We start from the raw sequence: 23,701 nt of genomic DNA, 5'->3' as shown, positions 1-23,701 counted from the left end.
TCTGAGTGTTCCTGCTGCCAAGACCTGTTTACTAAGAGTAAGTGGGGTTAGCATGGTGTTGCCAGGCAACGGCAGCTGGCGTTCCTGCCAGTGAGCCAATTGTCAAACCGAGGGAGCAGTATCTTCTTCTTTGAAATGCAATAAATAACGGTAACTCAACTTATTTATCAATTGTAATTAAATAGTGCTAGCTGTCCATATATAACCAAAATTATATATCTGTCTCTAGTATCAGTGCAGACATTTTCTGTGAAAAGGTTTACATGGGGCAGATGGCGATATGTTTTTAATCAGCTTTACTTAGAGCTAAAAGGAGCTGCATCAAAAGGACAATAGGGGTAAGACAGAGCTTTGCAAACCTAAACTGTAACATTTTTCATTCAAACTTTGGATGCACCTTTAATTTCCCATTTGTGTGTTGGATTTTGTGTCTTAAGTGCAGGTGAACAGTTTATGGCATTTGTACAGTTGAACACCCTGTGAACTTTTAAGTATAGCAGTATACAGCTCGTATTCTGTGTAGCTTATATATGAAACTGTAGAGCTATACAGTTATGTTGCAAAGTTTAAGGTTTTAATTTAAAAAAAACTTAAATCCATATATTTGGCAGCTAAACTGTGCTTTTATATAATACAGCATTTTCATTACTTTTGAATTTATCGTGTGTTTTATAATAAAAGTGTGCCAAACACTGCAACTTCCATTAGGACTAATCCTACATTCTTTACCCAAACAAAACCCCCACAAATTAAATAAGACTGAACTTAAAGAGAATTTTGTCTGAACAGGCTGCAGGCCTGCCTCACTGACCTGTAGTCAAAGGAAGATTTTGGCTCCTAATATTTCCAACAGGATGTCTTCAATTTTTTTTTAAATGTAGCACTCATCCCATGGATACTGTCTGTTTGTCTCGGTTTACAGATGCTGGTGGTCATCCACGTCTGTGCTGTTGGCCGGAAGAATATCCACGTCCTGCAAAAATGCAAATCTGCGTTGGTTTCCCAAAGATGAAGCTCATTTTAGAACCACCCTACTTGAAAGCATCATTGCTGAGATGGATGGAATTATTTATTTAGGGATGTTTTAGCACCAGGACACTTTTTTGTAAACATGAATTGCCTGGTTCTTTCCTTGGGCTGTGGCTTCCTATTTCATGCCATTGAAACATTACTCTTGGCTTTTTATGCCTTCCTATCATTGGTTAGATCACAGGGGCATTTCCCCAAGCTAGAAAATGTGGGAGCTTTCAAGAATGTGTCTGTTGTGCCAACTCAAGCAACCTGTGGATTGCCAGACCGAAGTACTTTTTGTCATAGTTCTATTGCTCTTGAAAGTATTCAGTCCTGTACTCAACGGTTTTGTATTCAGGGGTGTCCATATAGATCTTCACCTGCTTCCTACACTGCACTTTTCTCAACAGGCCTTGGCACCTGTATCTCAGAAGACAAGAATGATTTGCATCCAGGCTCCTCCAAGAACTCAAGAGGTTTTATTTTCCATAATCACAAGGATTGCTTTTCTACTCCTCGTTCTCAGCAGATCTCAGCTTCATTTACTTTAACGGTGTGGCTGAAACCTGAGCAAGAAGGTGTAATGTAAGTAGTGTTGCACATGTTTACTTTCCTGGTGCTCTAAAAAATCAGTCATGGTAGTCAAGGCTACTATTACTTTGTTGTTTAAAATTTAACAATGGTGTATTGTAAGAAAGTATAAGACCTTTTTAAAATTATATTTCAGATCAGAGACTTCATGCTCAGCAAATATTAAGGCTAATGAAGTCTGTTCCTGCAGTGTTACTCATGAGTAGAGCCATTAATTTCAATGGGGATATGCATATACAAACCCATCTTCATTTTTTCAGTTAAATGTATTAAATCCTAATTTATATCAACTTTTTAAAAGATTACTTGTAAATAACTTTTTAAAAATAGGTTTGTGCTCATTTTCACTTTCTTTTAAGATGGATGAAGCTGGCCTAATGTTTTTAAAAACACAGAAATATTAGGAGTATAAAGTCTGATTGTCACAGTATTTTTGGAGGATTTCTGACAGGGTTAGGAATAAGGTGGATTTCTGTTGGTGAAAAGTTTAGGGATTTTTATTGAATTTGAAATGGTGCTAACCCTTTTAACGAAGGCTTATGTTATTCAAAATGTTAGCCATTGATGTTTGAATAAGTGTTTAAAATCTGACTAAAAATGGCTCCATTTCTCAATTGCTTAAATTTCACTTTCCTAGCAATTGTCATATTCTTATATTAGTTCTCCCATCATCTTTCAGCCTGGAGAGGATATGAATCTAATGTTAAACAAAAGCAGGTTTAAAAAAACAAACAAACAGCCTTTCAAGCTGACTTTATCATAAAGAAGAGCCAAAGCCCCAAAGTTTTTCTCTTTGCAGGTGACCTTTAAAATATAGTATGTGAAAAGTATAATATCTTCATGGTGAACCTATATTAAAAATAAAATGTTTCCCTATCTGTGCTGTTAATAACTTATTAGATTAAGGTTTAAAACTTTAATATGCTCTTCTGTGCCATTCTAGATACGTGATTGTTTATATGTCACAAGGAGGAAGGAGAAAATGTGTTCCTCTTGGTTTCTGAGGACAGGACAAGGAGTAATGGGCTTAAAGTGCAGCAGGGGAGGTTTAGATTGGACATTAGGAAAAAATTCCTAACTGTCAGGGTGGTCAAACATTGGAATAAATTGCCAAGGGAGGTGGTAGAATCTCCCTCTCTGGAGATATTTAAGAACAGGTTAGATAGACATCTGTCAGGGATGGTGTAGACGGAGCTTGGTCCTGCCTTGAGGGCAGGGGGCTGGACTCGATGACCTCTCGAGGTCCCTTCCAGTCCTATTATTCTATGATTCTATGATATTTTTACTCATCTCAGACAAAACTTCTTGGTTTTCAAACAGCATGGCAAAGCTGTTGTGTTCTAAGCACAAATGTTAAGATGAAACGAGTAATTGTAATTAAGCCCTTGCCATATGCTGTGGACCACATGCATACAGGGGTGCCGACAGCCTCCATGGACCCTAGGCAAGGTGAGGGGGGTGGCCCTGTGTTCCCAGAAGGGGCAGGACCAAGGACATATTAGGAAAAACTACTTTACTGGGAGGGCGGTAAAGTACTGAAACGGGTTACCTAGGGTGGTGGTGGAATCTGCATCCCTAGAGGTTTTTAACTCCCAGCTTGACAAAGCCCTGGCTGGGTTGATTTAGCTGGGGTTGCTCCTGCTTTGGCAGGGGGCTGGACTCCATGACTCCTAAGGTCTCTTCCAGCCCTAGGATTCTATGTCAGCTGCCTGGCGCATGGTGCACACCCCACCTCCCCTCAGCCCTCACTGCTGCCCAGAGCACAGTGCAGTGCTCTGGTGGTGATTTAAAGGGCCCAGGACTCCAGCTGCTATCCCCCCCTTTTCCCTCCCCATATCTTGTCAATAGACCTGCATTCTCTGCATTCATATACGGTTTTTGTGGTCAAAATCAGTGACTGAATCTGATGCCTTCTACAACAAAAGGGTGGGACCCTAGTACTTATGCTAACGGAGAAAATCAGCTGTGATATATCTGTAGAGGGTTATAGGCTCTGAAGTTAGCTACTCTGAAAATACAGTACAGACCCCTAGATCATGTGAGAGCTACAAAATGTAAAGTCCAACATGGGGAGACTAACCTGCGCCTACATACAGACATCATTGTTATAAAGGCAGAACATTCAGAACCAAACAGCAAGCTCTTTTAACTGTATCTCAAGGAATAATTGTAGCCCTGATGTAGCGAAGTGCTTAAATGTGGACTTAATTTTAAATATATTAGTGGTCCTATTGAAGTCACTCAGTGTGATATCACGACAAAATTTAAGCATATATTTAAATACTTTGCCAAATTAGGACCTCTATTAGATAGGAGCAGGCATAGACAAGATTTTGGGCCTGGTTCTTTGTTGGCTTATTCCTTATTTTGCAGTCTTTTGCAGAACCATAAATGACTATACAAGGGGCATATATAGTGCCTTCAGTTGTTATGGAGATAGGATTTTAAAGTATCAAATTTGAATGTTTTTGTTCAATTTTTGCATTGGATATCAGCAGTTTCTGTAATTTTGTCAATAAATATTCAGTACATATATGTGCATATTATGCTGATTAATCTATGGTTGATTATAAACTGGTGGTCTAGCAGACCAAACTTGAAACAAAAGCTCAACCTGACAGAGGAAACAGTTGGAGTTTTATGCAGATAGACGTATTGGGCCATACAATGGTAATACAAAGCCAGTCACCCACATAGTGCCACACAAATAGGCTTTAACCAATGTCTGATTCAGCAGGCATGTAGGTCACCACAGAAAAAGCAACATCGGCAGAGTAGACAGAGAGAGCTGCATTTTTCACTTTTGATATACAGCGTCTGTAGTAAACCTTTTCTTACTTGCTCATAGCATTTGTAGGCCCTTCCTGCATCAGAAAAAATCTTTATACAACAGAGAGACACTCCAAACCCCATTTGACTAAAGAGAAGGTGAACTGAAGTGGAAGCTGTACTGGCCAAGGCTTTACACAACTGCCTTGGCAACACTTAAGGAGACAGGAAAGTATCTGTTTTACTTCAGCTTAACTGAAAACTTACCCAGTGTTGGACTAGACCCCTGATCTCAAGGATAACTGATCCAAGTCTCGTCCATTTTTCCAATTGGTGTTCTTACCTGTGCTGTTTGAGATGACCCTGACCCTAATCCTAACCACTCAATCCCACTTTGTTCCTAGAGCTAGGAATGATACCCATGAGTGTAGTGTTGAGAGACAAGACCCCATAATAGTAAGACCCCTCCCCCATAGATGCAGAATTAATATTGAATGTACTAAGTTTGCAGACTTACTATTCTCTTATCAGACATGTTTTGTATGCAGTATTTATATGTTCCCCTTTTAGTTAGATTTTTAAGAAACTGAAGACAGTATGGCAAGAAAAAAGAGAAACATTAAGATAGAAAGAATGATCTTTGTATAACCATTGCATCTGAAATTTAAAAAGCTTTTCATTTCTCTGCCTTTGGACAATAACAGGATGAATCCCAACCTCCCTGGACTGTCTTCTTTTCCCCCTCATGCCACCATGCACTTTCTAGAGGCAATAGACCACCTTCATCTCTTTTTCTTGTTTTGTTTTTGTTTTTGTTTTTGTTTTTGTTTTTGTTTTTGTTTTGAATAGCTGGCAGGTGTGGATTCCAAGAACTTTGCAGTCAGGAAGTAGGTCTTTACAGATGTATTTTACCAGAAAGTTGGAACAGTCACAGAGAATGGCTGTTCCCTTTCACGGGTCTGGTTGAAATGCAAAATACCGGTCCTAACCAGAACTGATACCCTTATGCGTATTTCATAATTTCTCTTCATTTATTGACATAATTTCTCTTCACACACACATCTCGCTTTTTTTCTTTCTTTTTTCTTTTTTCAGGGGTAGGTCGCAATTCATATCTGTAATTTCCAGTTTTCAAAATCCAGTAAATCAAGGTCACTTGCCTTCTTAAAGTCATGACACTGGGGGGAGGGAGAAAAAATGTGGGGGTTGTTTGTTTTAGATAAGTAAAATGAACAAATCCTGGATAATCCAATTATTGTTTATCCAGGAACTGGGTAAATCCAGTTCCTAAATATTTTGCTACTTAGCTGTGCCTTCTCTCACATTTATTATCTACCAAAACTAGCATGTTTACAGGCAAACAAAAGAGTGAGAAGACCAATCAACAATATATTCAGAAATGTGTTTTTAGTAGGCTTGGAAAATAGGAGTCTGTGTTTGGCAAGTAAATTTTATTGACAACATCCCTGGAGGCTAAAAAGAGTGACAGTCAAATTCCATTTATTTTTCTCTTAGTGGTTTTAAATGTGAGTCAGTTAACAACAAAGGTACCTTTACCAATAAACCAACTGCTGTGATACCCTTGTGTGTACGGGAAGAGTGGCCATCATAGAGGAATAAGGTTTAATAGAAAATAAAGTATACTGAAACAAATTCTGGTTTCTCTTGCTCCAGTGAGGTCTATGGAGATATGAGTGTAAAACTGGTTTAACTCCTGATTTAGTTCAGTGTAACTGAGATCAGAATCTGGCTCTTTATGTATATGTTCATGGATGGGTGAGCGGAATTTTGCCTGAATGGCTTGATGGATTGATAATGCAACATAAAGCTTTTCAGCTTTAGATTGCCCACTCAGTAATGCCTAAAATACTTTACGATGTAGCCTATGTAGCCTAGGTCTGTTGCCTAGCTGCAGATAACATGGTGAGACTAGTAAAACTACTTTCAAAGCTAGAGATGTGAAATGAGTTTGTGTGGCCTCAGTCAAGTTCCTTGTCCATCGGTGTCCATGCTGCATTTGAAGTTAACCTGAAATCCTGCAGAAAAGCTAAGGATTGACTGAACAACCTTTTTGAAACTCGAGGGCTCTCTAGAAAGGGTAGAGCCATATCTACAAATCATTGTGTGGGAATCTTGCTCTGCTGATGACTCTGCTGGTTCTGATCTGTGGAAAAATAGTAGCCTTCTGGCACATATTTCCAGTCCACAATATTACAATTAAAAGAAAGCATGCAAATGGCTTAGCCTTGTCATCATGCACCAAGTTTGTAGGAAAGGTACAGCAAAGAAACTAATGAACCAGAATCTTAAACATTAGTTTTACAGACTGTAGCCAGCCACCATGTTTTCAGTCATAGATCCATGAAGAAAGGAAGTGGGACTGTGGGGAATAAATTGTAAATAAAGATTCTCCTTTCAAGTTAAAGAGGGTTTTAGCAGGAATAGTCTTCCTAATGTGCAGTGTATACTGTGACTCCTATCTTGCTGAACACCCACTTGGGTTATATTTTTAACATTTTTTTAAATACATTCTGGTTAGTGTCACTTTTCTGCATAGCACCTTGGCTTGAGTGTGTCTTCGTGTGTGCCTCTGACCTTATGTTGTTTTTCTTGGTTATTTTCAAAGGTGTGTGATGGAAAAGGCTATTGATGGGCAGACTGTGTTCAAACTCACAGTCTCCGAAAAAGAGAGCATGTTTTATTATCGCACAGTAAATGGTTTGCAGCCACCAATAAAAGTAATGACACTGGGGAGAATTCTTGTGAGGAAATGGATTCATCTTAGCGTGCAGGTGAGTAAAATAATAATAAAAAAGTTTCCTTAAATGCCAGAAGTGAGTGTGGTAAATCTGCACAAGCACCAAGACTGTAGGGAAAATATTTATCAACGAATGATAAATTCAGGGACCCTTTAGGCATTAGTAGCTCATGGGATATTTTTGAATCAAGCCCTTTGTGTAAGTTTTTTTTTTTTTGGAGTGGGGGGGAGGGATTTTGAAATAAACACTACTTTAGCATTGTTGCAATAGCACATATTTGACCTGATGAAGCAGAGGTGGACATCTCTTCATTCTGTCCCACAAACTCAAAGCTCTAGCACTGGAGGTAAAAGAGAACACTTTTTTCTGATACTAGTATCTGGTATCATAGCCTCTAGAGGGCAATGTCACACTCAAATATAGACACAAAGGCCCTGATCCTGCAAAGAGTTATGTATATGCTTATGTTTATGCACTGTGGATAGTTCTGTTGCTTTAGACAGACTATTTATGATTTGCAAAGTTAAGCATTCTCTGCAGGGCAAGGGTCAGATCAAGTACATTACAACACTAAACTTTACTTTTATTAAGTGTCATGCACATTATAAAGACAAAGCCCCTGCAACTTAAAAATTAATCTGCCCTTGACGTATCAACTTTGTAAGGATTTAAAAGAGCTTGTGAAAGACAAGCAGGATTTTTTAAATATTTACAAAAATCAGTCAATGTATACAACAGCAACTAAAATACTTTAAATTATTTGCATATCTTATAATTCCCAATCAGCTATGCTAAATCCTGTTTGTAAGCCAATTTCAACTAAAAATGTAATTATCACTAATTATCTGATATTGAAATGTTTTTCTTTGTTCTACTTAAGGTTATTTGGTTAATGATACACTTAAGAAATGGCTTAATGTATCATTCATGCAACTTGTTAAAGTGTATTTACTGTGATTTCTGTTAGTAGTGTTGATCTCCTCACTCATAGAAGTATCCAAGCTGTCCCCGATTTTTTTTTTTTTTTTTTTTTTTGCAGTTTTCTTTTTCTGAGATAACAGTGTGGTAGTGTGAATAAAATTTTGGCTGTAGGATTAAAAGAGTGACCTTAAGGTAGAACTAATGAACTCTGCACTTCAGACACCCAAAGGGTGCTATATTACTGCTGTGGCTGTCAGCCACATTTGGTACTAGCTTCAGAAGTTGCTAAAGGCTGGGATAGCCAAGTGAATAGCAAATGGACCAGATTTCTTTTTAAAAAGTTTTAAATTGCATGAAAAAGAGAGCTCCACATTATTTAGTCCATTTTTTTGAGCTGGGGCTATGCACACTGCACTTCTAGTAATGCAGCTTGTGGCCACCCTGCTCTCTAATAAGGAAGTACACCTTTTGGGACCAGGGGAGACTAATGACTTAATCCATTGCTGTGCTGCTTAGGTCAGGGTTGAATCTTGCATACTGTGATACATAGGCAGGCAACTCCCTACAAAGGATAATAATGTCAGCACACTGCTCAATACTTGGTAGAATAGATGTGGCTTTTGATCTCCAGGCCCTCAGTTTTGAATTATTTTTCTAGTCCCTACATTTAGATAACTGTTAGCAAATAATAAGACACTAGATTTTGCAATTTTTGTAAGGATATGAAGGTGGCAAGCTATCAATATTTGGGGAGAAGGGGTGGAAGACTGCAGAAAAGGCAGGCAGTAATGTTCATATGGGAGATGCTATGCTAGTATTTCTTAAACCAATGATTAATGTCCAGTAGGGGACAGAATGTTTCCAGAAACCTCAACATAATCAAGGTGGGGGAGGCAGGAGAAAGTGTTCTTAAATCCAAATTTAGCTCAAGTTAAAATCCTAGTGGAGACAAGTTATTCTCTCAAGTTAGAGTGTTGAGCTAAATCCCAGGTTCCCCCATACTCTGTCTTAATCTGCTAACTCATATGAAAACTACAGGCTTCTCTTCACTAGGTTATTAATTACAAGGCTTACTAATTACTAGGTTTCTGGGTAATTACTAGGTTATTAATTACAAGCCTTTTATTTCTTAGTGAAGACAAGGCTCAGGACCGATCTGGTTGCTTGATCAATTAGAAAAAGTTTAGTGCCTTTCTCTTACCAACTTGCTTTTTAATGTGCATCTTAGTTAGGTGCCAGGAATCATGAACCCAGGTCTAGGGGGAGGAGGGAGCTGAAGAAAGCTTTACCCTCTGCACAACTGAGCTGTGAAAGCTGATAAGGGAACTGTTGCTAGATTCCCCCACCAGACTCTACTAACCGAAGTGGGGTCAGTTGACTAACAACAGACTGCTGATTAAAATAACATTGGCATAAAATTTCCTGTTCCATCCCTTGTCTGAGCAACTAATTGCCAAATCTGTTGTTGCTCTGAGCTTTGAGACCAAATCCCTGCCTTCTTGCCTGATTTCCACTCCTGTCCCTACTACTTGATCTTGTTCCTGTTAGTGAGCCTCTCACCTGTTCTTGTTGCTATGGCTTGTTCCTGTAACCAGCCCCAGATTTCCTTTGCTAGAAGATGATGGTACCTGCAGTAAATTTTGCAAGTTCATGACCTAATGCAGACTCCAGTTTGTGTTTCAGCCGTAGGAGTATACCACAGATCAAGTTAGGATGGGACTAGTAGAAAGCTTACCCAGAGGGTAGGATGTATCATGGACCTCTCCCTTTTTAGAACAGAATTACCCAGTACTGATCACCTAGGACTCAATTTTACAAGCCTTTGCTATTTTTCAAAGTCTGCATGGCAGACACTGTCTTACCAAAGCTTAGGCAAACCCAGTCATTAGCCCTTTCCTATGTTGTCCAGGTCCGATGTTTAGCCATAAATGCTGCCTAAATTAATGCTGCATTCCTTAGCCTTTGCAAAGCACTAACAGATCAGCAGATGTGGGGGGGATTGCCTCTTCAGTTTAAAGGCCTTCATGGACCATGCAGATAAATACCAGACTGCTTGAATGGAAGCTGGAGCATAGGAGAACCTCACAAAAAGGGGAATATTGTACAGAAGCAGCCAACCCTGAAGAACCACCCTTTGAAATATTAAAACCATGCCATTTCATTTGTGTGTCTGTATATTTGGACTTCCTTACCATGATTGGAGCAACCCTCCTTAATAATCCTTTTCAGCTAAACTCATAACTTCATCCAAGGAGAGTCTCCCAGCTACTACCTTATGTTGCTATTCCTGGGTCAATGACTTCTGATATTTCAGGGGCTGACTGCATCCCTGTTGGTTGCATACACCTACAGACTAGCTGACCCAAGCATATATTAGACTAGCAGTATGCAGGTCCTTTCATAAGAACGTAAGAACATAAAAATGATCGTACTGGGTCAGACTATGAACCACCATTTTTTTTCAGAAGAGGTTCTTGTGCAAGAAGAGCATTCTTCCTCTCAAGTAATAGGTGTAATTAGGTATGCAAATGAGGCTCAGCGATATTCCATGCTTAGCCTCATTTGCATATTACTTGTGCAAGAAGACGCGAGTGAGACATAGCCTTATAGTTCTAGCCTTCACAGCCTCCTCTGGCAAGGAGTTCCACAGGTTGACTATACGCTATGTGAAAAAGAACTTTTGCTTATTAGTTTTAAACCTACTACCCATTAATTTCATTTGGTGTCCTCTAGTCCTTATATTATGGGAACTAATGAAGAACTTTTCTTTATTCACCCTTTCCATACCACTCATGATTTTATATACCTCTGTCATATCCCCCCTCAGTCTCCTCTTTTCCAAACTGAAAAGTCCCAGTCACTTTAGCCTTTCCTCATATGTGACCTGTTCCAAAACCCTAATCATTTTAGTTGCCCTTTTCTGAACCCTTTCCAAGGCCAACATTTTTTTTTCTTTTTGTGGTGAGGAGACCACATCTGTACACAGTACTCAAGATGTGGGCATACCATAGTTTTATACAGGGGCAGTAAGTTATTCTGTGTCTTATTTTCTATCCCTTTCTTAATAATTCCTAATATTCTATTTGCCTTTTTGACCGCTGCAGCCCACTGTGTGGATATTTTCAGAGAACAATAACTCCAAGATCTCTTTCCTGATTTGTCGTAGCCAAATTAGCCCCCATCTTACTATATGTATAGTTTGGGTTATTTTTTCCAACGTGAATTACTTTACGCTTATCCACATTAAACACATTTGCCATTTTGTTGCCCAATCACTTAGTTTTGTGAGATCTTTTTGAAGTTCTTCATAGTCTACTTCTGTCTTGACTATCTTGAACAGTTTAGTATCATCCACAAACTTTGCTACCTCCCTTCTTGCACCTTTCTCTAGATCATTTATGAATAAGTTGAACAGGATTGGTCCTAGGACTGACCCTTGGGGGACACCACTAGTTACCCCTCTCCATTCTGAAAATTTACCATTTATTCCTACCCTTTTTTTCCTGTCTTTTAACCAGTTCTCAGTCCATGAAAGGACCTTCCCTCTTATCCCATGACAATGTAGTTTACACAAGAGCCTTTGGTAAGGGACTTTGTCAAATGCTTTCTGAAAATCTAAGTATACTATATCTACTGGATCCCCCTTGTCCACATGTTTGTTAACCCCTTCAAAGAACTCTAAGGGTATGTCTATGCTGCCACCCTAGTTCAAACCTGCAAATGAAGCCCGGGATTTAAATACACAGGAGTAGAAATGGTAGTTCAAATTAGGAGCTTTAATTCAAACTACCTAGTTCGTGCCGTGTGTAGCTGCGGGCAGGTAGTTCGAACTACGGGGCATTTAAAAATGGCAGTGCCCAGGAACATGTAAATAAAGCCCGGGATATTTAAATCCTGGGCTTCATCTGCAAGTTTGAATGACTACATTAGCCACCATCGTTCGAACTATGGTGGCAGTGTAGACATACCCTAATAGATTAGTAAGACATTATTTCCCTTTACAGAAATCATGTTGACTTTTGTCCGACAAATTCTGTTCTTCTAAGTGCCTAACAACTTTATTCTTAACTATTATTTCGACTAATTTGCCCGGTACCGACAGTAGACTTACCGGTCCGTAATTGCTGGGATCACCTCTAGAGCCCTTTTTAAATATTGGTGTCACATTAGCTATCTTCCAGTCAGTAGGTACAGAAGCCAATTTAAAGGATAGATTACAAACCACAGTTAACTGTTCTGCAGTTTCCCATTTGAGTTCTTTTAGAACCATTGGGTGAATGCCATCTGGTCCTGGTGATTTGTTAACGTTAAGTTTTTCTATTTGTTCCAAAACCTCCTCTTAATGATACTTCAATCCAGGACAGTTACTCAGATTCATCTCCCACAAAGGATGGTGCAGGTTTGGGAATCTCCCCAACATCCTCAGCCGTGAAGACTGATTCAAAGAAATCATTTAGCTTCTCCACAATGGCTTTATCATCCTTGATTGCTCCTTTTGTATCTTGATAGTCTGGGAGACCCACTGGTTTTTTAGCAGACTTCCTGCTTCTAATGTACTTAGATAACATTTTGCTATTGTTTTCTGCGTTTTTGGCTAGCTGTTCCTCAAAATCTTTTTTTGCTTTTCTTATTACAGTTTTACACTTAATTTGACAGTGTTTATGTTCCTTTCTATTTATCTCACTGGGATTGGACTTCCATTTCTTGAAAGATGCCTTTTTGTCCCTCACTGCTTCTTTTACATGATGGGTATGCTATTTCGCTATTTGGCAGATCAGTCTAGTGGCATTTGACTTACAACTCTCACAATCCTGGAAGATCCACCTAGTCTTCTATATCTTCCTGGTGACGCCTTACTTTGGCCATCTGTTTCTTGGCTGGTATATGCCACCTCCTCTCCTGGGTCAAGTTCAATACAAATGTAACCCTTCTACCAGGTAGTCCCAGCAGCAACCAGTGCCGAGTTCAATATCTAGGGGTCAATCTCACACAGAACCAGCTCGAGCCCCCATCCAGTAGCCTAGGAAATTCATATACCCCTGGGTGCCTCTGAGAAGTAATGCTTCCCCACTCGCAAGCACAGAGTCTGAGTGTAGAAAAGAAACTTAATGAAAGAGAGAAGTCATGTGGCATTATCTTGCTCCTACTGGCCGCCTGCTGGTCGTTCCCGCCAGCCACTCTGCTGGCCACCTGCTGCCGCTCCTACCAGCCGCCCACTGGACATTCCCGCCAGCCACTCTGCCGGCCACCTGCCGCCGCTCTGACCGGCCGCCTGCTGGTCGTTTCTGCCAGCCGCTGTACCGGCTGCCTGCTGCCGCTCCAGTCAGCCACTTGCCAGGTGTTCCAACCAACAGCTCCACTGGCTGCAATGGGTCTGGCTCCTGGCCAAACCAGTGATTTCAAATCTTAGTGATTTCAAATCTTTAGCCACCAGCTAGGCTGGCCAAAGATTCCAGCTTCCACTGGACTAGCAAAAGGACTCTTCATTGAGTCTGCTTTAGGTCTGTCCTTAAAAGCAGGGGGAAAGGGGCAGGTTGAGCCAGCCTTACAGCTCACACCTGGCAGGTGTGAGGCAGTCTGACTCGAGCCTTCAAGCCCTTTGCCCCCCCAAACTCAGTTCACTCAACTCTGGCAGGGGGAGGCTTGTTCCTCTGAGACCTCTTAAAATGATGTTGTCTCTCCTGCAAGCACTGGTGTCATATTTTCCAGTTCCCACATTTAGCGGTAGCATGATTTGTGACCCCCCCACAACAGAGCCAAATTAGTTACAATACATCCCATTCCAGTCCAACACTGATCCTCCATCAGCCCTGGCTGAACTGGATTTACATAACCGCACCACGGATTCCTTCCCCCTCCTGGCATGAGCTGTATTTATATATCAACCATTACTTACCTTGCAGAGCTAAACAATTGGAGTGAGCATACCCACCCCCAGGGCAGCTCTCTCCTTTTAGCTGGCTGATAGCAAGCAGCCCCGGCTTACAACAATATCTTGTCTATGATGTCCTAGACTCCCAAATGAATGGTATTGTCTAATTGGGAGGGTTATGGGCCTGAAGCATGCCCTCAGGAGCCAGTCAATCTTTTGGATGCTCATACAAAAGCATGGGCTATCCACAGGAGCCATTCTGAGAAGCCTGTACCATGGCACCCAGGGATTGCCCTGGAAAGGGGATGGGAGTTTCAGTATGCTATGGGGGTTGCTACATGTCTCAAACCTAGGCCCATAGAGGCTAGGCTCTGTGTCTACACTACAGAGTTTTTTTCGGGAAAATGGCCATTTTTCCAAAAAAACTTCAATTACATCCACACTGCAATCACATTCTTTTGAAAGAAAATGGAAAGAACAGAGGGGTTTTTCTGACATTGGTAATCCTCTTTCTACGAGGAAGAAATCTTTTCCCAAAAGAGTTCTTTCGGAAAAAGGTGCACGTGGACAGGGAAGAGCGAGTTCTTTCAGAAGAAGAGGAAAGGGGAAAAACCACAGATACCCTCATGGCCATTCTGTCCATAGTAATCACAGTTTAAATGCAAGATAGCATCCATTCAGTGTGGACACTATCTTTCGAAAAAGCAGATGGCTTTTTCAATGTGCTTTTGCAGTGTGGACGCTCTCTTTCAGAAGAAGTTTTTTTGAAAGATATCTTCTGGAAAAGCTTCTTCCGAAAGAAGCCTGCAGTCTAGACATAACCCAGAAGATTTAACCTGTACACCACTGAGCTGTAATGACTGAGGCTATGTCTAGACTGCAGGCGGATCTTTCGAAAGAGAAATCCGCTTTTTCGAAAGAGAGCACCCAGCGAGTCTGGATGCTCTCTTTCGAAGACGGCCTCTTTACATTGAAGAACGCCTTCTTTCGAAAGAGGAGCTTTCGAAAGAAGGCGTTCTTCCTCATGAAATGAGGTTTACCGCCATCGAAAGAAAAGCCGCGTTCTTTCGAAATAATTTCGAAAGAACGTGGCTTGAGTCTGGACGCAGGGGAAGTTTTTTCGGGAAAAGGCTACTTTTCCCGAAAAAAACCCTGAGTGTGGACACGGCCTGAGAGAACTGCTGATAATACTCTCCCACCAGAAGATGCACCTGCTGGTTCAATGGAGTCTGATGTCTAACAGTAGACACCAGATATAAAACTTCCTTTTCTTATCTCCTCTTTTGTCAGAGTAGCTAGTTGCTAGCCTTGTTGCTGCTCAGACATCTGAGAAGAAGGTCTCACCTGGTTCCTGCTGCCATGTCTCATCCCTGTTCTTGGTAACACGTCTTGTTCCTACTCTCTTGTCCAGACTCCAGTTCCTGACTCTGGCTTTGACCCTTAGCACAACTTCTGACTCTGAATTCAGCTTTGACTCTTGATATGTCCATGACTGGATCTGATCGTCAGGTCACACAGTCCATGTAACAGGCCGTGATAGTACTGTACATTGCAATACCTTTATATTATTTATCAGACTTAAGCTATGTGAATGTATCAACTATATCGGGATGGGCAATCAGGAATAATGAGTGGACTGCATGAGTAGCCTCCTTCACTTCAGTGGGCTGCAGCAGTCTGCAGCCTTCTGGGGTTCCACCTGTAGCCTCGCAGCCCCCTGGCTGTCACCCTCCCCCATGTGCCCACTGCTGTAACAGAACTCCACACTTACCTGCTCCTCCTCCTCCCTCTCAGGGCTTTAGGAGCATGCAAATCACCTGATTCATGCTCTGTGCCCACCCCTCCCTCTCTCTCCCCAGAGCTGAAACTCCGCAAACAGCTGATTAGTGGTGTTCCAGTTCTGGGTGGGAAGGAGAGGAGCAGGGATGGAGCATGAATAAAGCAATTTGTGGCTCCTCCAAAAGTGCTGGAAGGCAGCGGGGAGGAGTAGGAAGTGCAGGCTCCAGTGCCCCAGTGTGTGGGAGAGGGGCTGACAGAGGGTCCATGGGCTGCAGGTAGAGCCCCAGTGGGCTGCATGCAGCCTGTGGGCCACAGGTTACCCACTTTTGAGCTATAAACTACAATGAGAAATCTTAGGTCACTATTCTACCTATTGTTATAGGACTGTGTGGAATGTGAAGTGTAAGGTTTGGGGCTGTCATATTCAATCACAAACAATTACATGCATATAATGAAGAATCTGTTCTTAATTTGATTTTTTGAGAGACTGTATAGACAGTGGACGGCTTCAAAGCAGCCTGCCAGCTGCATTTGTTGTGGTATTATTTGGGTTCAGTATTTTAACTCGAGCTTGGTGAAACTATTGCAAAAAAAAAAAAATCTGTACAAAATTGTTCACCAGTTCATTTTATTGGATCTAAAGTCTCCAAAATTCTGATGTGTGATTATTATTTTGGGTTTTTGTTTTGGATGAGAAGGCTAAATATTAGTGAAATATTCTGAAAATGTGTAGAACCATTTTCATGGAAATATAGCACACACGAACATTTTTTAAAATCATTCTGGTCTCCCTTGAATCTCCTTTCATGAGCCCCAGTTCAGTGGAGAAATATGCTGTGGGCAGTGCTTTTTTTGTGACGGTACTGCCCGGTACACAGTACCGGCACCTCCAGTCAGAGTTCCACAACTTTTCCCCTGGAGTACCGGCACCTTCATTTTTTTTTACAAAAAATGCACTGGCTGTGGGTATAGAGGTACCAGGCATTCATGGAGGACTTCTCTTTGCATGGATCTCAGCAGCTATGAGCTGACCACTCATATTATTGAAAATATTTATTTCAACCATTTTCAGCTATGATAGTAGTGGTAGTGTAACAGTTTTACTTAATTCTCATTTTCATGAAGTATATTAACGTTGTGAAGGGCATGTCATAAAATACAACTTACCGTCTGTCAAAAATTATTGAATTATTTAGAAACGTACTTTATAAGTCTTAAATATGGATAGCTCACACATTTATCCATAGTACTGTATATGATTTAATAAATTAATATTTAGAAATGTGCTTTTGAGGAAAATGAAGTTCATGCTTGTTTTCCATGAGATAAATGAATATTGAAAAAATATAGATTTTCAAAGAATTTTTCGGGGGGGCTTAAATATTTTGTAATGAGTGCAATCACCAACAGTGGGCCCAGTTAATCCTGTGCAATTGACGTCAATGGTATTGAACTGGGGATAAGTTTGGCCAAAAATTTGCTGTTAGCAAATCACAAAGCATTACCACCCAATTTTTAGCAGTGCCCAATTGGTGTATTATAAGCATTTTCACCTTCCTCTGAAATATTATTTATAGGCCACTGCTATTTACAGCATGTTAAATTGATTGACCAATAGACTTAGGGGAGATTGCAAATTCTGTGGATTTTTTGGTAATACGACACAATTGTTTTAGTAGATGGTTGGTCAGATTTCAATCTCATTAATTGAAAACTGGAATCTTGGCCCATTCTCTCTTTTTAAATCCCTGTGTACCTGTAAAAAACAAACAAACTAACAAAGAAAAATCTGTTTCCTTGCCAGCTTTCCTCAAGAAAATTGTGAATCATAAAATGAGGTTAAGAGCTGAGAAGGCCAACTTGCTACTATTCTTACTGCAGTGGCTGTCTACAGCTTACAATACAACCCTGTTTAATGTGTGCTATAATAATGCCTTAGAATCACAAAAATGCAGGGCTGGAAAGATTTCAGGAGGTCATCAAATCCAACCCACTACACCGTGGCAGGATCAAGTAAAGCTACACAATTTCTTCTTCTTAACATTCTCCAATAATTGGGATTCCACAGCCTTCTTTGGAAGCTGATTAGAGAACCCAAGAAAAACGTTAATATCTAATCTAAATCTTCCTGCTGCACATTAAGCCCATTACTTTTTGTCCTACTTACTGTGAACATAGAGAACAATTGATCACAGACGTCTTTATATTTGAGGATAGTTTTGAGGTCCTGTCTTTAGTTGTATTTTCTCCAGACTCAGTGTGCACACTGTTTTTAGCCTTTCCTTATAGGTTAGGTTTCCTAAATCTTTTAAAGATTTTTGATGTCCTTTTATTTCTTTCCAATATATCCATGTCTTTCCTATACTGTGGCACCCAGAACTACTCGTGAAATGAGGAGTAACAGTAGTTCGGACTAGGAAGCCTAGTCCGAACTACCTAGTCCGTGCCGCGTGTAGCCGCGCGGCACCGAGTCCGCACTAGCGGACATTTAAAAATGGCGGCGCCCGGCTTTATGCAAATGAAGCCCGGGAAATTCAAATCCCAGGCTTCATTTGCAACTCCAGTTGCCTACATTACCACCCTAGTTTGAACTAGGGTGGTAGTGTAGACATACCCACACTGACAGCAGAGACAGGTGTTGGTGAAAATATGTGTACAGTTTATTTCACTGTTGGTTTTTTGAAAAAATAAAATACTCTTTTGTTTAGAAAAATAAAGTGTTTGTAAACAAAGTAAGTGCTTCCCTCAGTGACTCTCACAGGTGGGAAGGGAGAATGTCAACCTGAAAGGGGGAGGGAGGCTCAGGGCTGAGGGTGCTGCCTTGATGAAGATGAATTGAACTATTGAATAATTATCAGAAATGAATATGGGCTATTACATTATTTTTTATTTCTTTTAGTGTAACTAATATTTCTCTGACCATGATGTGCCATACTTACATTACATTTAAAAAATTATATATAACAGGAGCACAGTTGTGATTTTTTTTTTTTGCATTGTAATTAATGTGTACTAAAAAAAAATTGTATCTTGTTCCCTTTGAATTCAGATGGAATACTCTCATTGATTTCAGCAGATCAAGTCCTTAAGGGCTGGGATAACTGCAGGCGTTAATTCTATTTGCTTTGGGGTGTTTTACTAATATTTATTGTTTTTCTCATTTAGGTATATATTCTCAGACAAAAAACTCTGTTAAGGTGTATAATAGTGTAAAGATGGAGAATACATATCAATAAGTTAAGTGTAAAAGGAAGTTTTAAGAACACAAGATTTCAAAAGTAGGAATGAAAACCCAGAAATTTCATACTTACAAATAAATTTAAGGGTAACCAAAACATTTAAATGTAAAACACTGCACAATGCATGAACCCACACTGCCTTAATTTTTGCTTCATAACAAAACCTCAGATCTGAAGATATTTGTATCACCAGCTCTCTCTATTTTTTCTTACTGCAATCTGTTCAGAGTCCCACATTTTCCCCTTTATAGTTTGATTTATTTAACAAGTTGAAGATGGAATTTAAACATGGATTCTATAGATACATCCAAGTCTGTTAAAACAGGAGGTTCTGGAGAACATGTCAGATTGATGTGTTTTCATATTTAGTGTCTGCAATTATAAAAATAATCTTTTTACTAACCTTTATTTTGCCTGATCATATCTGTGTAACTCTGCTATGTTTTGGCAGACAGTAGCACATTAAAAGCTTTAGAAAGAAAGTTTAAAATCTAAATGCAAAGAGGTAACCATAACTGAATTACTCTCCTGGGAACAAAATGCTCTTAGAGTGCCTATTGAAATCAGCATTATCATTTCAATACATGTCAAATATGAGTCATTTCCTAGTTTAGGTAAAATTTCTTTATAAATCTTTAAATCTTCCACTTCTTTCAAGAAAAGGTTAAAGTACTTATGATTTAATGAGACCGCTTTACATCATAACTGTTTGACTATCAAGAGAAAACTTGTCCTTTCCAATTTGTGAAATCCTTTTATTTTCTGCACAAGTTTTTGACTACTTTACATTTTATATTAAAAGCCAAGAGCCCTACTATGTCTTAAATGCATTGAGGAAAACAATAGCAGGTTCTCTATGTACATACAAAATATGAGATCCCTTTTGTATAGGCCAATGTGCAACATGCATCCTGATTTAATGGGAGCATAGTCTAAAAAGCAAGGAAACCACTTACTTCATTAAATCACTTTAGTCTCTTGCATGTTGTCATCTTTCACTTACAATTCACAACATTTTGCCTTTTCAGAAGAGGATGGAATCAGCAATGCAACAAAAAGCTCTAGTAAATGTGTTTGCCTTTTTTATCCCCCCAAACATGTCTAACACTGACAGAGCCTTGCTTATTTTCTCACATGTTGCTCCAGTATGCAACAAACTGTATTACAGATTGTTAATGAGTTTTGTTTGTATGCTAACAGACCTGTGTGTGAGAAAATAAGCATGGCTCTCTCAATAACTGGTCCATCATTTAGAGTCTGTTATGATTAGGGCCCATACAGACGTAGATTTTGACATGGAAATTAAGGTCCCCAATGCAGCAAACTCACTCCACCAGAGTCAGAAATGCAATGTTTAGGCCACAGTGTGTAAAGTATGGACTGCTTTGTGCTGATTGAAAGCTCACTGGTTATAATGTCTTTAGCTCTATGGGAAACTTGGCTATTTCCCTCAATTCCCCATTATCTCTTCTTCCAAAGCTTCTATCTTTGCCAGAATAAGTACATAAGTTGCTGTTCTCCAAACATTTCCAACTCACAAGAGTATTCTGACTGAAGTCAAGCACTATGCCTATGGTTTTGCAAGATTTGGGCCTTAACCTATGCCTGGGAGGCTAAGGTATATCCCTACTTTCCAAACTAGGAATTTAGCGCTATTATACAGTCCTGAAAAAGTAGTGTCACCAATATTATCTTTGCAGGGTAAATTGCCAGCAATAGAACTTGGTCAAAAGCCCATTAAAATCGATGGAGAATTTCTATCAAGCGACCAACAGCGAGACTAGGAATTAGTGTCCGGTTTGTTAAAGAAATGCCTTGCTTGTCTTTCAAGCAACATCTATAACACTTTCTACTGGATGGAACATTAGTGGGGGGGGGGTCTAATAGATTGGCTATATGAAACTACATCTGGGTTACATTTGATATTCAAATGTTCATTTCAATGTAGAAAATTGCTAGCAACCAATTGTCATATTTGTGTATTAATATTAAAAAAGATCAGATTAAGAAAAATTCAGAGACCTTTTCCCAAATCTTTAGCTCTAAAAATAAAATTTTGCTGGTATTTAGTGTAGTTTTTTTTGGGGGGGGGAGTGTATAAAACTGAGTAAATTGCTCAGTTTCAACCTGGAACTCAGGATTTCTTTACATTTAAAAAGAGAAACCAAACCCTCTTGTCCATCCTTCTGAATAATTCTACACATTTTATAGAATAAACGGGGTTAAAAAATAATCAGCCCAGTGAGCCTTCTATTGACCATTTGTAATATACAATAAAACCATCTCTGTATCTTACAGCTGATGGAATACAGCAGACATGGAGCCGACCAGTGAATTAACAGGAATATTTAACATTTTTCTGCAAGATTCTGAGAGTGATACCTAACATGGCATACAACAAAGTTACAGTGCATGCTAATCTTTAGCTGTCTATCCATTCCTTGTAGGAGTATGAGTGGGAAGGTGAAGGTGTAGGGATGGGATAAGTGTTCTGAGTGCTCAAAATAGGTATCAAAATTAACTATAATTGAAAGAATCAAGAGATGAAGGAGTGGGTGGTTTTCAAAGTCACTCTATGTTTAAACTAGAGTCTTTGGATTCATATATCTAATTGACTGATTTTATCCAAAGTAGAACAGGAGACACTTGATATGGATTGTAATCAGACTGCAACTTTCTTATAAAATATGTACAGAGCTGGTAAATCCATGTTTATTCAAATCAGTACCCAAGGTTTTCACACTCTCTCCTCCATGCAGTTCCCTCCCCCCAGTAAACCCATGGCTTAGACCTTAGCAACCAACTCCCTTGTAGGAGGTTTACGGTGGGCTATGAGAACGGGAAGAGGTTCACTCCTGCTGTATCAATAATTGAACTCCCTACCTCCTCTCCCCTGTATTGTTCCTTTGCCCAGTACCTCCTCTTAAGTCCTTTACCAGCCATTTATCTGACCACTGGATGCCTTCTCTATGGAATACCTGCACTGGACATCTGCCACAAAGAGGTGCCAACAATTTGCCTGGCTGCCTCCTCTCCAACCCAGTCAGTATCCTGGATATCTCCCATTGGCCTCTTGTAAAGTTGCCCCAACTGGTGAAGCCCCATTCGCTGAAAGAAGTCATTGTCCCTTGCACCATGGATTGTCAAGGGGTGCCAGCATCTTGGTAGTCCTCGTCCAGGTACTGCAACAACCATTCTCCTCAGTAGGCCGTGTCAGTGACCAGCACCTGGGATCCTTAAATCAAAAGAAATCATTAAAAGATAACTGTGTGGCCCAAAGCCTAGAGCTCCATGTCATGACTACATCATATGCCCAGGTCCCATAGAGCTAGCAACATCTGCTCCGGTTCGTTGCTAGCTCCTGGTGCAAGCTCACAAAATCTTCTGTCATACTGGAAATGAGACAAGGCATCTGCTATGTCATTATCTATGCCCAGCACCTGCTTGGAAGAAAAACAGTGCCACAAAGCTGACCACCATTCACCTTTTAAAGCAGTCTCTGACCTCATTTTCTCCCCAGCCATAAAGCACAGCTGCCATCCCTTGGCAAGCACAGCCAGTGTTTGCCCCACTTTAAGTGCAGTGCAATCATTTGGAATGGCTAGAAATCTGGAGTCCTAATGCAAAAGAAAATGTAAGCAAGGCTTTCATTAGACTAAACAGATCTTGCCTCTGAATTAATCTGAGTGCATGCCCATGCCTCCACCTTGATAAACCTCTTCCCATTTATCTATTGATTGCAGTGACATAAAATATGTTTATACAGTGGTCTGAGTACTTTTCCAATCGGTACACAAGTTGTATTCCCTGACGCTGTCTAAGGAGCAAACTGAGAGTTACAAAATCTCTGAGGGTATGTCTACACTACCACCCTAGTTCGAACTAGGGTGGTTAATGTAGGCAACCGGAGTTGCAAATTAAGCCCGGGATTTGAATTTCCTGGGCTTCATTTGCATATTGCCAAGCGCCGCCATTTTTAAATGTCCGCAAGTTCGAACTCCGTGCCCGTGGCTACACGCGGCACGAACTAGGTAGTTTGGATTAGGCTTCCTATTCCGAACTCCTGGTACACCTCGTTCCATGAGGTGTTTGGAATAGGAAGCCTAATCTGAACTACCTAGTTCGTGCTGTGTGTAGCCGCGGGCACGGAGTCCGAACTAGCGGACATTTTAAAATGGCGGCGCCCGGCAATATGCAAATGAAGCCCGGGAAATTCAAATCCCGGGCTTCATTTGCAACTCCGGTTGCCTACATTACCACACTAGTTCGAACTAGGGTGGTAGCGTAGACATACCCTGAGTATATCTGATATCAGTATTTGTAACTAAACTTCAAAATTTTCCTGATTGCGTACCTGAAACCATATGAAATTTAACAGGAAGCTTCAGAAATGCAGTGAAATTTTTAGAGCAGACTTGGATTTTTTTTTCAAAACGAATTATTGAATAGATTCAGGTTTTTCTGTGAAAGAAAAGTAAAAAAAAAAAATCAGGTCAATATATTAAGGTCTAGATTTTCCAGTTCTTAATCTGGCCTCCAGTTGTACATGCTCAGTTTTCTACCTGAAAAAACGTTTGTATGCATACTTTAGTGATATCACCTCCACATGAAAAACTGGCAGAGCAATAGAAATTACACATGCAGAGCCCATTCATGGTCTACATAGGGTTTGTTCATATAAAATGCAAAATCATGTGCAGGTGTTAGTGTTCAAATAGTATGTATATGAGATTCTCTAACACAGGCAAAAATCTCTCCTG

General features: G+C 40.1%; 1 protein-coding gene across 1 annotated transcript in view; it reads left to right on the top strand.

The window, feature by feature from the left end:
- Positions 1-1,111: 1,111 nt before the first annotated feature.
- The window catches only part of LOC142828021 (usherin-like), a 178,040-nt gene continuing 155,450 nt past the window's right edge, over positions 1,112-23,701 (top strand). Inside the window, exons 1-2 of the mRNA XM_075925196.1 lie at positions 1,112-1,596; positions 6,998-7,163. Of these exons, the coding sequence (XP_075781311.1) occupies positions 1,112-1,596; positions 6,998-7,163 (651 nt within the window). The remainder of the gene's footprint in view (positions 1,597-6,997; positions 7,164-23,701) is intronic.

This window comes from Pelodiscus sinensis, chromosome 3 (assembly GCF_049634645.1).
Source record: "Pelodiscus sinensis isolate JC-2024 chromosome 3, ASM4963464v1, whole genome shotgun sequence".
Classification (NCBI taxonomy): Eukaryota; Metazoa; Chordata; order Testudines; family Trionychidae; genus Pelodiscus; species Pelodiscus sinensis.
The sequence above is the reverse complement of the archived record's forward strand: the minus strand, read 5'-3'. Positions and strand labels throughout refer to the sequence as shown.